Source organism: Camelus dromedarius, chromosome 11 (assembly GCF_036321535.1).
Source record: "Camelus dromedarius isolate mCamDro1 chromosome 11, mCamDro1.pat, whole genome shotgun sequence".
Lineage (NCBI taxonomy): Eukaryota > Metazoa > Chordata > Mammalia > Artiodactyla > Camelidae > Camelus > Camelus dromedarius.
This window is the reverse complement of record NC_087446.1, coordinates 39,256,898-39,278,165: the sequence shown is the minus strand read 5'-3', so window position 1 is coordinate 39,278,165 and position 21,268 is coordinate 39,256,898. Positions and strand designations below refer to the sequence as shown.

General features: G+C 40.1%; 1 protein-coding gene across 2 annotated transcripts in view; it reads right to left on the bottom strand.

The window, feature by feature from the left end:
- POLR3B (RNA polymerase III subunit B) overlaps nucleotides 1-21,268 on the bottom strand; it is a 105,306-nt gene that overhangs the window by 8,313 nt on the left and 75,725 nt on the right. For both annotated transcript variants that reach the window (XM_010996457.2, XM_064491681.1), the window contains exons 24-26: nucleotides 5,728-5,831; nucleotides 4,942-5,108; nucleotides 57-170 (exon numbers count right to left, since the gene is read on the bottom strand). In XM_010996457.2, coding sequence (XP_010994759.1) covers nucleotides 57-170; nucleotides 4,942-5,108; nucleotides 5,728-5,831 — 385 coding nt within the window. The remainder of the gene's footprint in view (nucleotides 1-56; nucleotides 171-4,941; nucleotides 5,109-5,727; nucleotides 5,832-21,268) is intronic.

Below are 21,268 nucleotides of genomic sequence, written 5' to 3'. Positions count from 1 at the left end.
CTATACCCAAGAGATGAAAGATCGACTTGACCACATTATAAATGCTTTTCTCTTACCTGGTAAGGACAGCTCGTGGTCCCCGGGCCCGGGCGTGCATCTTATCTAGCACCATGTGTTTCAGTTTCTGATAGTACACGGGGCCAAAATAGATGTATGCTTCTAAGGGCTCCCTGAAAGACAGGTCAGAGTTTTAGGTTAAGAAACTAAGTTTGGGCTAACAAGAGACAGCTTTTTCTAGGACTCATCACTGGCAGGCCGTGATTTGTGTATGAACAGGATTATCACTGAATGAATGGGAAAGAAGATTTTCAGTCTACAGTGAACAAAAACGTTAGAAATGAAAATATAAAAAAGTACCATTGATGCAAGGTGCACGTATCTTTCCAAATTAGTGTTTCTGGTTTTTTTGAATATATGCCCAGGAGGAGACTTGCTGAGTCATATGGTAGTTCTGTTTTTAGTGTTTTGAGAAACCTCCATACTGTTTTCCACAGCAGCTGCACTAACTTACATTCCCATCAACAGTGTACAAGGGTTCCCTTTTCTCCACATCCTTGCCAGCTTTGTTATTTGTATTCTTTTTGATGATAGCTATTCTGATAGGTGTGAAGTGATACCTCACTCTCACTTTGATTTGCATTTTCCTGATGATTAGTGATGTTCAGCATCTTTTCATGGGCCTGTTGGCCATCTGCATTTCCTTTTTAGAGAAATGTCTGTTCAGTTCTCCTGCCCATTTTTCAATCAGGTTATTTGGTTTTTTGATGTTGGGTTGTTTACCTATTTTGGATACTAACATCTTATCAGTCATATCATTTGGTCAGTAGTCGTCTTTTCACTTTGTCAATGGTTTCCTTTACTATGCAAAAGCTTTTCAGTTTAATTAGGTCCCTATTGTTTATTTTTGCTTTTGTTTCTTTTGCTTTTAGAGACAGATCCCCCAAAATATTGCTGTGATTTATGTCAGAGTGCTCTGACTATGTTTTCCTCTAGAAGTTTTATGGTATCCGGTCTTACCTTTAAGTCTTTAATTCATTTTTAGTTTACTTTTGGATATGGTGTTAGAGAATGTTCTAATTTCATTCTTTTACATGTAGCTGTCCAGTTTTCCCAGCACCACTTATTGAAGAGACTATCTTTTCTCCATTGTATATTCTTGCCTCCTTTGTCATAGATTAACTGACCACAAGTGTGTGAGTTTATTCCTGGGCTCTCAATTCTGTTCCATTGATCTATGTGGCTGTTTACGTGCCAGTACCACAGTGTTTTGATTACTGTAGCTTTGTAGTATAGTCTCAAGTCAGGGAGCATGATTCTTCTTTCTCAAGACTGTTTTGGCTATTTGGAGTCTCCTGTTTCCATACAAAATTTTTTAGTTATTTACAATTGCCAAGGTATGGAAGCAACTAAAGTGTCCATCAAATGAATGGATAAAAAAGATGTGATATATATAAATACACAATGGAATACTACTCAGTCATAAAAAAGAATGAGATCTTGCCATCTGCAGCAACATGGATGGATTTGGAGGGTATTACGTTAGGTGAAATAAGTCAGACACAGAAAGACAAATACTGTATGATATCACTTATATGTGGAATCTACAAAATACAACAAACTAGTGAGTAAAACAAAAAAGAAGCAGACTCACTGATACAGAGAACAAACTAGTGGTTACTAGTGGGGAGAGGAAAGGGAGGAGGGGTAAGATAAGGGTAGGGAAAAAAAGGGTTATTATGGGAGTATATGAAATCGTGTGTGTGAAACTTCCAAAAATTGTAAAGCACTACAGAATGTAAAGACTCTTTCATTCAGTTAAAAAAAAAGTAAAAAAAAAAAGAAAGATAGAAAAATTTAAACAGGTTGTGAAGAAGTTTTCCTCCCACCCCAGCATCCCAGTAGCAACACACTGTCTCAATTCTTTTTTTCTTATTTTCTTTACAGCACTTGTCACCATTTGTTATTAAAGTATGCACTTGTTATTTCTCTGATTATCACCTGTCTTCCCCACAAGAAGTAATCTCTGCAGGATAAGCACTTTGTCTCCTTGTCGCTGTGGCCCCTGCGCTAATGACCCTGCCTGGCACACAGCTGTACTCGGTAAATGTCTGTTACACAGCTGACTCAGTGAACCTTTAGAAAAACTGTAGTAAGAGTTTAAAAAGGAAGTAAATATTTAAGTGCTCTGAGAGTGGAAAGCTTTTTTCTTCGGTTTAGAGCAAGAGCAGCCAGAAGATTGATGCCTTTAAAATTTTTTTAACTGCCCCAGAATTTCCTTCCTCAGAAGAAAGGCAGCATCCACCATGTGCCACTGACCCAGGACTTAATCCATACAACAATCCAGGGAGGGAGGGACTGTTTTCCCTATTTTTAAGAAAAGAAATAGGCACAGAGGGTTAAATAAGAGCTGGTGAGTGGTACAGTGATGCAAATCTAGTGCTCCTCCTGCCACGCTGGCCAGTCTTGAGCCAAGTAAATTTGGGCCACAGCAGATCCCATAGTGGAAAGAGCAAAGGAAGCAACAGACACGGCAGAAAGGACATCGAAACATCTGACCTGCTTGCTTGGTACACCCCTTATCACACTTTAAGCACTTTAAGTACCATTAGCAAAGGCTTGTGCAGCTATCAAACCCTTCCGATGCCTGAAGTACAACCAGATTCTTGGAAGACAGAGTGGAAGGCACAAAGGACAGGGTGTCAGGAGACCCTCTTCTTGTCCCACAGCTCTGTCATGAGGTAACTGCATGATCTCTTTATCTCGGTTTTCTTAGTTGTACAACAAGGGAGTCAGATCAGCTTTAATAATAAATGATTCTATTCCTGTATTGTATGGCTGCTCGTGGCAGAATTTCTAGAACTCTGTCACCTAATGCCCCTCCATCAAGTGATTAAAGCCATATGCATATGCCATTTTTCCTCCTAGCTATGCTCAAAAACGTGACAAGGGATGAAAGTTGGCAGGTGACATTTGTGAGCCCTTCGTGGAACTTTCAACTAACAAGCTAAACTAGTGTCTCTTAAACTTTGCCACCGAGATAAATGGCAAAGAAATGAAAACACTTGTCTGGGGGCCTAGGCGAGGGTGGTGGAGACATAGCCTACAGCTGTCTATAGAAGCAAAACATAACTCAACCAAATCTTCCAGTAAAATTATGTTTAGAAGGCCCACCAAATTGATTTTTTGGTTTTGCACACATTCTGGTCAACTTCTGCATTCTTTCTGGATGAGAAGCAAAGACTAACATGATCAGTTTAGCAATGACAACTGTGTTCTTTGAAAAAGACCTTAGCTACTTCACTGAGTCATTTCTGAAATGGAGTATCACTTTTTTCCTGTAATGCGATTTTCTGTAACTTCTCAACTGTGATATACCTAAAGACATCCATCCGTATCATTACAGTCTGGATAGGTCATTTCAGAAAGCAATCAATACTTTTAACAGATTAGATTTTGACCATTTAAATCACATCTGGATACTCAATTTGCAGCACTAAAATCAACTCTGTGTTCTCACACGCGCTTCCCCGTGCTGAGATTCCCTTACGTTCAAGCAGTTTAAAACCTCAGAAAACAGTATAAACACTATGTCCGAGAGTTTTATCTGGCATAAAATACAGGTGTCTTAATTTAAGCAACTGATTTGATTCTTTAAACCCATGTATGAGTCAAGTTTCAAAACCCTGTCATTCTCGATAATTTCAGGGACATCTGTTTCTCCCAGGGTACCAGGAAGACCCACACTCTGCCTGTGTGACCCGCTCTCCAGCCTCCCCTCAGGCTGCAGCCACTGCCTCTTCCCTGCACAGCAGCCAGTTTGGCCTCTGCTGGTTCCCTGAACTTACCAAGCTCTGTCCCTTATAAGGTGTGTGTTTGTTCAACATGTGTTTCCTCTGCAGGAAACACTCTTCAAAAGGTCTCTTCCCATCCTTCATATCCTCACTGAAATATTCGCCTCCTCACAGGGATCTTCTAACCTATTCCTTGTCTTCATTTCGGTGAGAGCTATTTATATTTTTATTTATATGTTTTCATTCCCTTATTCACCAAATATTATGGAGTGCCTGCTGTATGTCAGACCTTGTGCCAGACACTGGAAATAAAACAGTAAACAAAACAGACGAGCCCTGCTCTCATGGAGGCTATGTCCTGGTTCTTGTCAGGGAGACAGGTAATGATACCATATAGTATTATTACATAGTATACTTGATAATGACGAATGCTACATAGAAAAATAAAGCAGGAAATGGGCAATACTGAGCTGTAGTTTTAAAGTAAGTAGTCAGGGTAGGCCCTGCTGAGAAGCTACCTTTTGTCTTATTTTTTAATGTCTAGTAACAAATCTCAGTGGTCAGCTCCACAGGTCAGGGATCACATCTATTTTGTTCAGTGCTATATACCTAGTACCTAGCACATGTTAGGTGTTTAACACATCATTAGTGAATGAATGTGCAAATATGAGGCCTCAGGCTATCTGTCAGAGCACTAAGTATCTGACATTAATCATAGAAATGCAGAGAAAAGCCAATGGTTAAGAGATTTTGCATTACACACAACTTCTGTGTTCTTTAAAAGTTACATTGAAATCCTGTTTTGGTAAATTAGATCTTTTCTTCTTTTTAAATGATCACCTCACCAACAAAACAATTTATCAGTTTTCTAAATTTGGACTTTCTTTTCTCTTCCTCCCCTAGTTTTATTGAGATATAACTGACATATAACATTGTGTAAGGTGTACAATGTGTTGATGTGATACACTTACATACTGCAAAATGATTGTCACCATAGCATTAGCTAGCACCTCCATCATAAATCTGGATTTTCTTGTATCAGATTACTTAAAAGAGAAAAACTATGTATCTTAAAGGCTCTTATATCTTATCATACTTTTACTTTAATAAAATCATACTTTTTCTTTAAAATGTCTAAACACTCACTCACCCTGTGATGCCAGATGTGACATAGTCTTTCCCCAAGTAGTTATAACCGTGGCGAACAAGGTCTTCACACACATCCTTCACTTTACTGCCTCCAAATGCAGTGCCATAGTGGAACCTGCCGTCTAACACACCGGCCTTGCCTGCCAACAGTTCAATTAACTTCCCCACCTGTGGGATGTGAACAAATTAAGTGAGCCCCAGGAATGTAGTATAGGAATTCTGTTTGTTTATTTAGCTGTGGCCTATTTCCCCCAAAGATTATAAGACTACAACTATTAATGAGTTATAAATTAATAGTAGCAAATGTTTATCCCTCTCTTACTGTGCAACAGACTGTCAGAAAAGCTTGACATGTGATCTAAGTTTATGCCTCCAAAACCCCTGTGGGATAGGTACCATCATCTCCTTCACTTTAGATATGAGGAAACTGAAGTACGGAAGGGTTAAGCAACTTTCAAGTCCCACAAATGGTAGGTGGTGGAGCCAGGATGACAAAACAGTAGCCACAGAAAGGGAGATGCATTAGGTTTGATGTAAGGGGTTCTTCTGCTGAGGGGGTGAGTTCACTGTTCAGAAGACTGCTCCTGAAGGGAAGGGCAGATCTCTCCCCACTCCCTCTGCAGAGGATATCAGTCCACCACTGTCAGGGTCTAGGAACCTATTTATTTGGCAAGAGGTCAAGGAGCCCTTTCTAAAAATCAGTTTCAGGGTCCCATCTCCTCCGCTCACTACAAACCAACTGCCTGCCTTCTTCCTTAAAAGCAGCGCCTCTGAAAAACGTACTGACCGTCATTCGAGATGGGAAGCCATGTGGATTCATTATGATGTCCGGACAAATGCCAGAATCACAAAATGGCATGTCTTCTTGAGGGACGATCAAGCCACAAACACCTGGTAGAGAGAAGAATTCATGCTATGTAAAGCAAGTCGGCAGAAAGGAAGAATTATCATTACCGTACTTAATTGGGATCTCCCCGCTGCCATCTCTATTTCCATTGCTCTCAAACCTTTACCATGGACTCAATCAAGAGCAACAAAAGCAATTTCCAACAATCCTTCTAGACAAACAGTTGCCAAACGACTGTCCCTGCAGAAAGCCTGTAGACCAGCCTGCTGGCATGACACCCAATGGTGCTGTCGGGCTGCTTTGCCCCACCTCTCGTGCTGTGGAGATGGAAGAGCAGCCACTTCACTGGGCCCGGCCCCGTCAAGGTCCCTGAAACTGCAAGTCAGCAGCAATTTCACTCCTCCCCAGCCAGTTCATGACTGGCTACAAACTGTACCCAAATCACAGGAATGCAAGTTCTCTGACTACCAAACATAGAACTGATTGAGCGAGGGGTGTGTCTGAACTGCGGTTTTAAAACTGTGACAAGGACTACTCGTGTGTGGCTAGTGTGCTAACAGGCCTACTTACTGGCTGCCGAGCCCTGGCTGGTTGGCTGGTTTCTGCCAGGGCTTTCCTGGCCGAGGCTAAACTGCCTGAAGGAATTTTAATTCCTATAGCTTACAGCACATTAGAAAAGTGACCTCTGATTGAAGTTATAAAATTGAACACGAAAATTAAACACCAAATTATTCTTGGACAAAAAAGCTAGAATTAGGAATGGAATTCTAAGAATGAAAATAAAACAAAAACTCACCAACTTTTTGCAATCTACCGACAGTCTCCTAAATTAGCTGTACTTTATCACTCCCTAAATATTATTCTAACCTGTAGGGAATTTTGTTTCTTAAATAGTTTTTAATTCCTGATTTCTTTTTCTTGGTAGGAGGGATATAGGAGTATAATTTAAATTGCTAACCCCAATCCACATAATTCAGAATTAGAAAACTAGTGTATGGCATTGGACCAAGAAAAAATGCTTTTATATTTAGTAAGATAAAATTCCTTTTCTCTTGTATACAAAATTATCAACCATCTGTACCTATTGAAAAGAAACTACTCTCAAAGAAATGTTTCCTTCCTCAGTTTGATTTCTACATAATTACTCAAATTATTTTAAAATAAAATTTTTGTAATGTGGTATAATCACCAAGAGCTGAAGTCTAAAGAAAAAGAGTGCCATGTGCCCATTTAACATCCATTATCAATATTCGGATTTCTAGTGGCTGCCAACAATATGGTAATTAGATTTATGGAGTTGAATTCTAGAGCATGAACGTACTTCAATTGGCTTTTTGGTTGAAATTATACTGTTTATTATAAAGAACATATGCTCTTTTACATCAAGCACAGAAACATTCAGTTCACTTTATTTCAAACTCAGCAACAATGTGTTAGAATTTAAATCAAGCAGACTGTGTGCCTCTCCTTTCTTCCCTCCAAAAATCCATCTTGTCCACACTGAAATTATCTGACAAAACACTAGGGCTACTGGGAAATCTGCTCTGAAAGAGATCAAATTGTAAATCTAGGTGCACCGACAACAACATTGTTTAGCAGTGAACAAAATGTTAAAACTGGCAATTCCTTAAAGAGGCCGGTCCTGGGACGTGCTTGGGTGAGAATGCCACTTTGGCTGGTGAGGAGATGGAGGGTTCAGCTACATCCCTTAAAAACAAAACCGGAGAAAAGCCTCGGCACCCCTTCAGTGGCAGTTCACAGGGGGAAGCCGGCGTCTGCTCAAAAGGAAGCTGCCTGTTCACTCCCAACAAGAGAAGGTGGGAGTGAGGTGCAGGAGGTACAGAAACACACCATGGAAGCACGACACACTTAAGCTGGGGGAGGGTAAGGAGAGATGATTTGCATTTTGCGTTCTCAGTTATAGCTGACGAGTTTAACTCAACTTTATTTTGTTATTAAAATGAAAGCAATATTCCCTCCCCTGGAATCTGAATCTCTAATAACTCTGCTTGAAATCTGATTAATATTTGGTAAAGAGCTTCCTTTCTTGGCAAGTTACTTTCTTATCAGCCCTTTTCTGACACTGCAATTTAAAAATATATTGTTTATATAAAGAGCTTTCAGATTTTTTCGTTCTGTTATAGGAACTGCTTTAGCCACATCTGAATCAAGGGCACCTGTAAGCCAAAAATTAAATCTTAGCTAACTTAAAATTGCTTTAGGCTCTGAAAACCCTTTTATATGCCAAGATGGTTCCCATAGCAGACAGGCCTGTGTTGTTTGTTTTGTGTGAAAGTGAATGATAAAAGATCCATGAAATCGACACAGAAAGCCAGAACAGCAGAAAGAACTGAGGGCTCTCCATCATTGCGGCTTCTACCCTCTGCTGACTTGCGGAACAATGGAAGCTACACATCCAACTGCAGATCTAACACAGCTGTGCATTTCATTAGATGAAGAGCACTAGTGACACAAGTAAATAATTAACTTATTCTGGTCCGCTGACTGTGCTTATGAGACCAGTCATAGCTGACAGATTTTAATACAAGTTAACACAAAGAAACCATAATGAGCTTAGAAGTTAAAACAAAATATTTAGACAGAATTTCATGATCTCGAATCTCAAATTAGACAGATGATTTTTTTAGAGTTTGTATTTTACTGAATTCATTAAGGGGGAGAAGAGAGCTCTCAATCTTAGAACCAGACTTTTTTTTTTAAAAACGTATTTCTGTTTCAGAATTATTCAAATCCTTAATCAAAGTAGGAAGGATTTTTTTTTTCTTATTTTCAAGTGAAAAATTAAAACCGTGTTTTCTCCAGGGACAAAAGCATAAAAACCTCTTCCAATATTTAGAACTCTTAAAAGTTATCGTCATTTTCCTTTAATGCTGGTTTAAAAATGTAAATGATATGCAGTCTCTTTAGTGTGTTAACACTCCCCTGGATCCTTGAAAAGAGGATGGACTACAAATAAACCATATCTAATGGGAGTTGTTGTGAAACAATTACTGATTCGTACCTTAAATGCTTACACAGCATTTCAGATTTTAAAATAAAATTTCATCCCCCGGCTCATGCTGATGTCTCAACCCCATTGTTTATAGCACAACCTCCTGGCAGGGAAATGCAAATACACCATTTTAACAGGCCCAGGAACATTTAATGCACTCATATAGGCCAAATGGGAATTAGACCACAGATTACCCTACAGAACTTTAAACAAATGAAAGCAGACAATAAGGGGAAACTAGAACACAGAAAGTCAGACCAGAAAGGTGCAACAAATACCCAGTCAAAAAAATACTATTTCATCGCCATCAATCTTAATTTCATGTTGTAAAGGTTAAGAACACAGGGAGTCTAAAGAAGCCACAAGTCTGACCATCAAGCCACACAGGAAAGGCAAATCTGGGGGACCTGCTGCCACAGTTCTCTGTGTCACGGCCCAGATACTGGAGGCTCTTTTACCAATTTGCTATTTCTATTTCTGTGGCCTTGTAGAACAACATATAAATCATTTTAAGAATAGGTTTACCCAGCAAAAGCCCAGTTAATCTGATGAATCATTCTTAGAAAGTATTTCTAATTATAAATAGCAAGTTGTTCAAAAGTCACTTGTGGATTTTTTTTTTTTTTTTTTGGACTAGTTTTAGTAATGGATCTATCTCAATCCAAATGGCGGGGGACAAAAAAACATAAAAACGTGAGAAAAAATGTAAGGAAAAACTAAAGCATTACATGACCGTATCAAGACAGGAAGGCAAGTAACAACTGGCCAAAGACAATGGTAACAACATCTTTAATTCGAGAGCTATTTTTAGTGTGACTTATAATGTGTTGAGACCCAACTAGCAAAGGGTTTTCTATTTTGTTGATAGCCAGGTCTCCTTTTAAGATCATATTCCGCCTCACTTTTTAATTCTTAAAATTTTTATTTAGCAAGTGTACCTTCTATGTATAACCACTCGGAGATTAAGTTTACCACTCTGAGGTTGATACATATTATTACTCTTCCTTTTGTGAGTGAGAAAACAGAGTAATTTCCCTCAATGACCTCAATTAATCCACTGTGTGACAAGTGCTGTGGTTCAGGGACTCAATTCCACTCGAGAGGTGTCCCATGCAGATTAACCTAACTGAATATTGAGAATGAAATCACTTATATAGTTCAGCTTAACACATTCTCATGCTCTAAGTGATGCAGAGCCAATCAGGCAGTATGTTCTGTTGAAATAACACTAACCAGAGTCAAAATTGCCTATCTTTACTTTCTGTAGGTACTGGTTAGACGAGGCTATTTATTCTGCACAGTTTAACACTCTGTGCATTAAATGAAGGTGAAATGATGCTGTAATGCTTCTCCATCAGTCACAGTGCAAGAATAGGGTTGGTGTTTAGTGAAGGAGTGAGCACTGCAAAGCCCGATCTCAATGAGGTTTATAAATGGGGACTGGAGGGACATCATCTGTAAAGGGCTTCATTCCCTTGGACTCTCAGACCTGTGTGGGGTGACGTATCAGGTGACCTTAATTTGGCTCTGTGCATCGCAACTAATATTGTGTTACCTTGAGGTAAAGCACGACTTTCTAGTGAGCCTTAGTTGGTTGGCCTTTGGAATGGGAATAATTAGCGCCTATCTCGTGAGGCAACTGTGTTCGAAGAACAGATGAGCTAATGTCTGAGAGGTACTTTAAGGTCCTCAGAGAACGGTGGCATATAAATACAAGGAATTACTATTATATAAGAAACCTAATTACTCTCAGCAGGAGCAAACTAGCAATGCAAAGCAAACCAACTTAATGAAAGGAAAGAGCAGGCGCAGTTGTATTAACTGTGGCTGAAGAGGCCGAAAGCAGCTCACTCTGCTGGGCAGTTCAGATCATCTCACACCATCAGGATGGTGTCTCCTAATAACTTCAGAACTTCACAGTACCTGGGCTGCGGATTTCGAACGCAAAATAGCTTACTGCTGATGATTATGGTGGTAAATTGGGCTGAAAAAGCAGCAGGAATGCTTTCGATTGTTCGTGTTAAATAAGAGGTATTTCTACTCTGAACAAAACTCATCTTGATAAGCTTTTACATATGCAGAAATTTAAATCTCTAAATCAAAACCCGAAGGCTAACACAGGTAGCTACTCCTTTCTTCCTTTCCCCCTTTCCAGTTATTGAATTAACCTTCTTTTATTCTTCACCCCACCACCTTAAGTAATTCCAAGGGGGAGGGGAGGAGACAAAAACTGTTGAATCATATTAGCTTTGTTCTGTTGTTGAATCACTTCCAGATCTATCACATCACTTGCCATATCCCGGCTGACATAATTTTAATTCGGCGCTTCCTTACATGTTAACAGATAAATAATGCATAAGAAAACTTGATTAGCTTTCTTATTAAAACATCACTCTAAATGAGAGGAGGTGCTAGAAGACAATACAGTTTTTACACGGCTTTCCCATGAGCAGTTGAATGGTTTGATGTGATAAATTTGCATAGTCTGAAGCACACAAAGGGCTGATTAATTGAAACCCTTACAATGCTTCTGGAAGCAGCTATTGTAAAACAATAACCATAGGAACTTTACAAAATACACACGGCTGAATGTGTCAAGAGCTTAATAAAATGTGTTGAGGCTACACTATTTGGAAACAGAACTGGAGATTTTTATTCTGGGCCATAAAACACTAAACACCCTAATTTCAAAGCTTTACTTGGATATTTACTAAAAGGTCAGAGGGTTACTGGCTAGCTACTGAAGACCAAAATTTGTTCTTAAAAAAGTCAACTTAATAAAATCTTCTTAAGGTATCTGTGCAGACAAAACAATCTTGATTTCCAACATTAAAGTAAGAGTCGCCAGAATTTCTTTTTGGAACCAAACTCTGAAGGACTGTCTGGCATCATATACCCCATCTTGGGGCTCACACTGTTAGCTCCATCGTCCCCCTTCTCCCCTCCCATTTGGAATCTTTCATTCAAGCAGGATCAAGCAAAGTAGGGAGCCAAAGACATCCAGACTTTGAAGCTTCAGACTAGCAGAGAGGGTTTTGGACGGTCTGAAGTGCCACATAAGTACAAGGTGTAATTATTATTACTTTAAATCAGAGTCTTTCATTTTCTCAGTTTCAGAAAACAGAATGGAGAAAAAGGAAATAACAAGCAAAGTTCTGGAAAAAGCAAAGTTTCTGCCTAGTCTTGTTTAACAAACAAACTTTCCCCTTGGTTTTTCTGCCACACACAAATGAACGTTTTCTCATTTCCTACAGCCTCTTCACGCCTACTGTATACAGAGTCTTTAATGTGTTGAAAAGTCAGGGTAGGCTTTCTTTTCTTCTCGTTAATATTCAGTTAAAATCTTAATAAACTAATTCAGCAGGTGGTTGAATAACTTTTATTAGTACAAAATGGAAGAAAGTAACCTTATATTGGAATTTTTGTTGAACAAGAGAGGATTAAAGATGAATCTTCCACATAATGTTATCCATAAGTGTGTAACCCTTATGAACCAAAGGTAGACACAATGAATCATTCCGTGAAAAAAAAAAACCAAATCCTGCATTTTGATAAGATTATACTTCTATTTTAAAACAAAGGCTGACTTCACTCCGTTTATACTAGCTGTCTGAGGGCTTAGGGGTGATACTGAGGAGTGTGTGTCATTATCTCAGATTTGCAGTTATTAAAAAGCTTCTGTTTGCCAGGACAAACACTCTTGCTCAAATACAGTTTTTCCTCTCCTTAGGAATACTGTTTGGTATTGCTGCCGATTCTGTGATCTACAGGACCTTTGTTGGAGGTGCTAATCCTTTTTCACATGAGAGACTGAGAAATGTCCTTTCAGAGAAGTGATATATTGCCTTTTCCCCCCTACATCAAAGGAGTCCACTTTTTCCTTCCTCATTGTGAATGACAGCAAAAGTAAGAGGAAATCTGGAAATATAATAATTTGGTTTCCTAAGCAATGAAATGAAATTTAACCTGGGAATTCCTTAGGCTGACAGATAATTTTTATTAAAGGATTAAAAAATAAAACAAACAAAAAAACCTAACCGAGCAGGAAATCTGCTCACCCTTCTAATAAGTGCACTATCATGTGAAAGCAAGGCTCAAGAAAAAAAATGCTTGCCTTTGATGAGTTCCCTTCAGACAGAACTTACGCCAAAGCTCAAGAGGCTTACATAAGTTTTTTGATTTTAATAAAAAGTCTAGTCCCAAACTTGACTTCCATCAGCCTTCTATGTGAATGTCTCTTCCTATCTTTAACTCTAGGTATAAAGCTGATCAAGAAAGACTATGAAGAGAAAACAGGAAGAACATTCCAGACCCATGTTCTGCTCTATCTTCCCCTGTGGGGCATCATTATGTATCTACTATGTAAGTCATGGCTTCACTCTAAAGTACCTGAAGTCTAGACAGAACACTTGGAAAGGAGATCAAGATTTTGAGGTTTAATATTTCCCCCCTCAACTGAATGTAAAACAAAGCTAAATAAAACTTTCTTTCCTTTGTAAACAAACACACAACAAATGCCCAACTCTGGTGTACAGGTTATTACTAAGTCATCTCACCTTTTCCAGTATCTTGCATATTACTAAAGGATGAACCGTTCTAGAGATTCTTGACCAAAGGCCAGATCCCTTGGGGACAAGCTGATTCACTGTGCTTTTACTGATGAGATGCATAATGGACCTCACAAAGACTTAAAGGACGAATGTACTTCATTAAGATTCTTTGAATTTCTCATTAGAAGACTGTATTGGAATTCCCTTATCTAAAAAGTGAGTGAATCCTGTCTGCTTCTCAGGCTGGAGTAGACTTCATGTTAATTATGACACTGTCTTCCTCATGAACTACTTTCTCCTTCCTCCACACATGGCTCTTTGCCTGGTCCTCCTCCATTCTTGAGGTCACAGAGAGTGATGCTGCTTACTGGATTTGTCACATTTTTAATAGCTATTGATCAAACACTTTCACTTCTTCAGTGGTCCTTCTCTGTTGGATCAATTACAGTCAAGCTTTCCTTATCACACAGCACTAATGTTGACTCCCAACTGTGTAGTACCGACTCTCCTGGTCCAGATCACCCACTTACTCCATCCTCTTCGATCCCCTTCCTGAGCTTTTATAACAAAGAGCTAAACAGCTTCCTCTTGGCATCTGGGTTTCATTTAGCTACTAATTATCCTACCACCTTTGAAGTGATCAGACTTGAGCAGGATAGACACTCCTGTTCCATGAAACTAAATTTTCAAGTCTCCTTTAATTGCTAGGATATTTTAAGAGGCATTAGGTACAGAAATGCCATCTACACATTATGTATATGCAAAAAGAATCCCTAACAACAGCTTTGTCAAAATAAACTTTTAACAAAAGACAAAAATAAGACCACCTGAAGGTGGTCTTATTTTCCGAACACCAAGAATAACGAATTTAATGCTCTAAATGGAGTAGGAAAAAAAGAGATGGGCATAAAGATAACCTACATCAAGACAGTCTTTACATTTTCTTATAGGAAACACACAAGTGTCAGCTTGTAAGTAATGCTACCAAAAAAAAAAAAAAAAAGTACTTCCAAACAATTCTACATTTCAAGAGTAAAAACTAAGTTCATCTACCTACTGCTCTTACTCTGGTGTGCCCTAAACCAAAACAAAGAAATCACTGCAGGAATCATGGTGTGACACATATAACCTAAACACCCACAACACTATGAAATTTTTATCAGCTCATTTCATGACAACCACAGCATAATTGATGTTGTGGACTACTCTCCATTTCATTCACATTTTACCTGCCAACATCCAACTCTTTCAGGCCTCATCCAGCTCCTCTCTGGGCCCCATACTAGGGGCTGAGTTGTTGCGTTGCTCTATAGAGATGCTGCCAGCTGTGCCTGCCACATGTGAATACTCCAAATCAGCTCACTGTCATCGCTATGCAAGTCACTTTCCTCAAGTGCCCCTCCTTTTCTGGCTCTAACTATCATCTGTTAGTCAAGATTCTGGCCCATCCTGTCAGATGAATCAGGAGAATGGTCAAAGTTGAGGACTCAAAAATTTACTTCCATATGCTCAAATTCTTGATAGATTTGGAGTTTTAACCAAGATGACTGAAGCCTGACCAGAGGACCAATTAAAGAAAGGGAGTGGGGACAGTGTTTTACAATGAGTTGATTTTAGGAAGAAAGGAATATATGAAAACACAACTCTGTGTTAAGAGCATGTTTTAATATGGGGGACTGGCAGGCATCTCTGGAATGTGGTAGGTGAGGATAGCATTTCCTCTGGGTTAGTGGCAGAATAATGCTATGGAAAGCTGCTTATCTGGGAAGAGAAGGAATTCTGTGTTTCCTCCTCAAAGAAATACTAGAATTTATATATATATATTAGTAATACAAAATTACATTAAGAAATATTGGAATTCTGTCTCAGGAAAAGGCTGTGTCTATTCCAAGGGGAAATCCCAGGCCCAGGGAATATGGTAACCTTGAGGGCAGAGTGACAATGGGATATCAAAAGAGAAAAGAGCCACCTTAACTAGAATTAACAGAATGGGCAATGCACTCAGAATCAAAAATCTGGATTTGAATCCTGACTCTGCCAGCACTAAGCTACAGCAGGCAAGTTATTCACATCTCTGACCCTCAATTTCCTACTCTGTATAGCAGGAATAACAATACCAACTAGACCTGTAAAGGTTAAAGTATGGAATATAGATGAAAATGTTTGTAAATTATTAATACACAAAAGGTAAAATACCATAAATTTGCACGTAGGTGACTCTCAGATATCTCTAGTCCTAACCTCTCCATGAAGCTCCAGACTCTTAATATTCAAATGCTTACTCAACATCCTCACCTGGAGTCTAATGGGCACCTCAAATCTGAGGGGCAAACTCTCAGCCCCTGCCCCACCTAACTCCAAAAAAACATTCCTTCCTCAGTCCTCCCCTTCTTAGTAAAAAGCCTTGTCAGCTGCTCAGGCCACAAACCTCATCTTCAGTTCCTGTCTTTTCCTTCCCTGACATCTCAGCCATCAGCAAGTCCTGTCGGCTTTAACTCCAGAGCATATCCAGAATCCATCACTTCTCTCCATTTTCCATTGCTACTGTCCTCTCCTGCCTGGACCACTGGCACAGTCTCCCTGCTGCCCTCCTTGGTCCCCTCCAGTCTGCTCTTCATATGGAATCCTGAGTGACGTCTTAAAATGGTAAGTTAGATCTTGTCACTCCTTTGCTTACACTTACCATCAAACAGACCTACTGGTCCCCAGTATTTTTAGAATAAAGGCCAAACTCCTTTCCTTTTGCCACAAGGCAATGTAGGATGCGGCCCTATCCTTTCTCTCTCCCTATCTCAAACCACACTCCTCCTCAGGCATATGCCTGGCCATACTGGCCTTTTGTCTGGTCCTTGAAGGTATGGAGTTCATTCATGCATCAGGGCTGTTGAACTTAACTCTCCCAGACTCTTGCTTCAATGGCTCTTTTTCACTCTCCAGGTCTCAGCTCATGTGTCACTTTCTCCAAGAGGCTGTCCCTGACTATCAAATCAAGGTCCCCCCAGCCCCCTGCAAATCAGTCACTCTTTCACATCAGCCTTCATGTGCAGCACTATCACTACCTTAAATTATCGCGTTTGTATTTTCGTTTACTTCTTCTGTTTCCTTCCCCAAGAAAACATAAATTCCACGAGAGCACAGATCCTGGCAGTCCTGTTTACCACTGTATTTCTAGTATGTACAACAGTGCCTGGTACATAGTGAAAGCTGGAGAAACAAGTGAGTTAATTAATAATATAAGCACTTGAGATGTCCTCCATCCCCTCTAGCTCAATGAGGCACAAAGTTGCTTTGAGATTGGTGCCCCCATTCCCAGGCTTAAAACCAGTCACTGTGGCCTCCTTCCTCTCTTTTGCTCTCTTTTTCCTTCCTGTCAGTCAGCAGGTTCCACTGATTTGCTCTTTCTTGGGGTTCCCCATTTTTCTTTCTCAGGAAAAAAATCTTCCCCACAGCCCTCCAAGTCCAAACCCCACCTAGTCTGCCTTCCTTTCATGCCCAGCCTGCAAGAGAAGACGTGGGACAGACCTAGCAGCAGTCACCTTTACTGACTGCTGGCTGTGCACCAGGCACTGTGGTCACTGCTTTATACACATCATTTTGTTTAATCCCGGAAACAACTCCTAGGAAACCACACCCATTTCAAAGAGGAAGAGACCAAGGCATAAAGGGATAAAATTGCTCACATAGCACTCAGGACCTTTACCTCTTTGCTGTGTGTGTGTTTTTTTTTTTTTTTTTAAATCAACCTGAAAGCTTTCTTTAAGTGATGAACAGAAGAAATGGGGAATGTGTCCATTCAGTAAGCCCACAGGGCAGGGCAGGACTAATGCCTGAACATCACAGGAAAGCACACTCAGCTCAGTATAACCATCAGAGCAGTGCCACCACAGAGCGGTTGCCTCAGAAAGCACGGGCCTCCCTTCACAGGTCATGTGCAAAGTGGAAAACCATCTGCCAAGAGTCTTATACTGGGGAAGATGGGTTTCTAAACGGTCTTTTCAAACTCTGAGATTTTATCCCTATCCACAATAAACTCTCAACTTCCCTATCACAAATGGTCTTCACCGTATAGTTTAGTATTTAACTATATGTAATCCTTTGTAGTCATCTTTTTGCCAACTTCTCATGGACACTAGCCAAGGGCTGAATTTTCTTTCTACCTCCTAGAGAGCCTAACATGGTTTTGAGCCCATAGCAGTGACTTAAATACAACCAAGTAGATTTCTCTGGGCTGTGAAGGCAGATTCTCACTGAAGACCAAGGTGCACATATGGGTGGGCATGTGCATTTGGTTATTTTGGCTGAAATAGCTTCAGTGGGCTCGTGTGGTCAATGAGGACTGGGAAGCTATGAGCCTAGGGTGATAAAAGTCCTGGTGCCAGTCTGGATAAAGATGAGACATCCCATTTCTGATATTAGCAGGAAGAATACGTTACACTAATTTGGGGAGGGAAGATTTTGGCTTATTATATCTGTACATATAAGATATTTTATTTAATAGATTATTCCACAGACACACTGAGTAGATACTGTATGATATGCAGAACACTGTGTTGAGCGCTGGGTGGGGGGTAAGTAAATTAGTAGGGCATGTTTCCTATTCTCAATAAACTGAAAATATACTTAAGTTAGCCAACAAGGTATTCTGATATTTACAACATATACAAGAATTTTAACAAAACCATTGCTATTTTTGAATCTTTACAATTTTATTTATAAATGAAGAGAACTTGGAAAAATTGCCTTCTGCTACTGTTATGTCTCTGGCTTCAGAAGGATGACATTCAAGGAAAGGATCAAAACAGTAGACCTTAGTCATGATAATAATCCAGGAAAAGGATAAGCCATTCTCAGATCATTAAGAGTTGACAAAATGTGGTTAACACACTTCTGATAATTAGCAGTTATGTTGTAATTCTGAGTGTGTGAACTTTAAACATTTTTAAGTTAGTTTTCAATCTTAGAAATGATTAAAAAAAACCAATAAAAACAAGATACCTTGGAGGCAAGGCTCTGGTCAGCAGACAAAAGGTCGGTGCTCTAAAGACCCTTTTCACCTTTTATTAAAATAATTTTAACGTCAGTTCTATAAGTTGCAGTGAAAAAAACAAAGCACACTAAACATTCTTGTAATGAACATTCTCAAATAAGAGACATATGGATTTCCAGTAAACAGGGTAGACGAAACACATGTTTATCTCTACTCCTCAAAACCTCACCAACTTGAGACTTGATAAAATTAAGGTATAAACCTATAAGGAAAAAGACTGGGCAAGAGATAACTACACAATTTTGAAAGCTGATGAACAAAGGAAAGACCAGTAAGCAACTTACGAGAAGGAGAAAGGGAAACCTAAGTCCCCGCACAGGAGGCACGAGAAGGCGAGCTGGCCCAGCCCTCACCCCCGCTCCCGGGAAGGCTCAGGAAGCGGACACAAGGCACTGTGAACGCGGGATGAGGTGCGGCACTAAGAGCAGCAGAGCCTCCCCATCCATCAGCAGTCCCAGTAGGGCCTGCGTTTACAATGTGTCTAGGCTGATGCCGTCTCACCACCTCCCTCCTGTGACGCTTTTCCCACTCACCACAAACTCTCAGCTGAGTTACTGTAATAGCCTTTTAACTGGTATCACTGCTTCCTACGCTGTTTTCAACATGCTGGCCAGGAAAAGACCGGCCATATTTCTCATCTGCTCAGACCTCTCCAGCTGTGTTCCTCCCCCTCAGAGGGAGAGTCCAAGTTCACAGAGTGACCCATGAGGCCTTAGCTCTGACTCCTCCCCACTCACTCCCTCTGCTCTGGCCACGCCGGCCTCCTGGCCAGTCCTCCACATTCCAGGCTGGCTGCAGCCTCAGGCCTTCTTTCACCGCCATTGCCCTTCGGCCAGAGAGGGTTTGGCCCTTACTTCTCTCTCTCACTCCAAGTCATCTTTTCAATGAAGTGCTGTTCCTCAACCACCTGACTTAAAATTTCATCACTAATCACTCCCCCCAACATGCTTCCTGTTCTGCACCCTTATCTTTTATCTTTTTCATCTCAGCATTTAACAGTTCTCTCTCACCCATGAGAATATAAGTCCCGCAAAGGCTGGGATTTTGTCTGTTTTGTTCACTGCTTATCACCAGGGCCTAGAATAGCACTGGACACTTAGGAGATACTTAATAAATATTTGTAGAAATTAATGTCTGTATAAGAAATCATCAAGTCCCAAGTTTCTATTCTCCACCCCATACAGCCAAGAAACTCCCCTTCCACCCCAACACTTACCTAAGAAATCGAACCACAATGACCCAAGATCCAAGGGGAGAAAGCACAGCAGAGGGTGGGGTAAGGTGCTGGCTTGATACAGAGGAATTAAGTGAAAGTTTGTGTACTCAACAGTGGGCTGCAGCCCCCTGCCCCTATCTGGCTTCCAGAAGGTTAGTTGATAGCCTTAAGCACTGCACCCACCTTCATCCCCAGCTCTAACCTTCAGGCAGTAGTTAGAAAAATCCTACTATGTAGAAAATGAATGGCACCAGCAGGAAAAATGGTTTACTGCCTAACCATCCTACAAGGACGTCCACCAGTCAACGAGTTTTATCCCTGGGACATAGAGCTTCCAACCACCTTTAAGAGGGTACGAGGCATTGAAGGAAAGCTTCCAACAACAACAAAAACAGCTTCCCTAAAATGCACAGCAGGGAAAGAATCCTCTGAAGAAATAAGAGACAAAATTAGGAACAGAAGAAAACTTAAAAAAAAAAACAAACCCCAAACTAATGCTAAAATCCAAAAGAAAACTAAAAACATATAAATATATACCTGTTGTGATAAAAAGGAGTAGAAATTAAATTTAAAATTTTAATTAGAAATTAAAAACATGACTGGTAGGTTAAAAAAAATCTGGAAAATAAAGTTGATCAAATTGCGTAGAAAGAAAAATAAGAGAAAGAAATGGGGAATGGAGGTGAAAAGAAAACTAGAGCATCAATCTGGAAGATTTAATATCTAACTAACAGGAAAACCAGAAAGGGCATAGGGAAAATGATGAAAAGGAAATTACCAACAAAAAATATACGACAATATCCAATACTTGAAGGAACTTGAACTTCCAGAATAAGAGGGTGCCTGATTTCCAAGGACAAGGAATGAGGAAAGGGTCTACAGAATTTCAGACTCCAAGACTGGACGAAGATAGTAGAAGCTTCCGGAGGGAGAGGTAGGGTGGGGAAGGAGGAAGGCAGGAAAAGAGAGAGAGAGAAACAGAGCACACACACAAAGATCAGCAAGAATAACATTACAAGTCATGTAAGTAACGTGGCATCTAGATGATAACGTAGCAGTGAAATCCTTAGGGAAAAGAATGTTTTAATCTAGAATTCTAATCTCAGCCAAAGTATATATCAAGCATGAGGACAGAGCATGTTCAGACACACATGACCTCAAAAAATTTCCTTCCCACGCGTACTTTTTCAGCAATTTAATGAACGGACTATTTTCCTATGGGAGTAGTGGCTGGGGTAGGGAGTCAAGTGACATGAGAAGAGCCAAGAAACAGGTGTCAAACGGGAATTTCATAAAGGACTACATTCTGCAGGTTTAGAGTGCACTGTGGATTGTGTTCCCCTTAAATTCATATGCTGAAGTTCCAACTCCCAGGATAAATGTGACCCTTTTTGGAGACAGGATCTTTAAAGAGGCAATCAAGTTAAAATGAGGTCGTTAGGTTGGACCCTAACCCAGTATGACTAATGTCCTTATAAAAAGGGGAAATTTGGATACAGACATGTACCCAGGGAAGATGATGTGAAGACACAGGGAGAGGACAGCCATCTACAAGCCAAGGGGAGAGGCCTTAGAAGAAAGCAACCCTGCTGACACCTTGATCTGTAACTTCCGGCCTTCAGGACTGAGAGATAATAAATCTCTGTTGTTTAAGC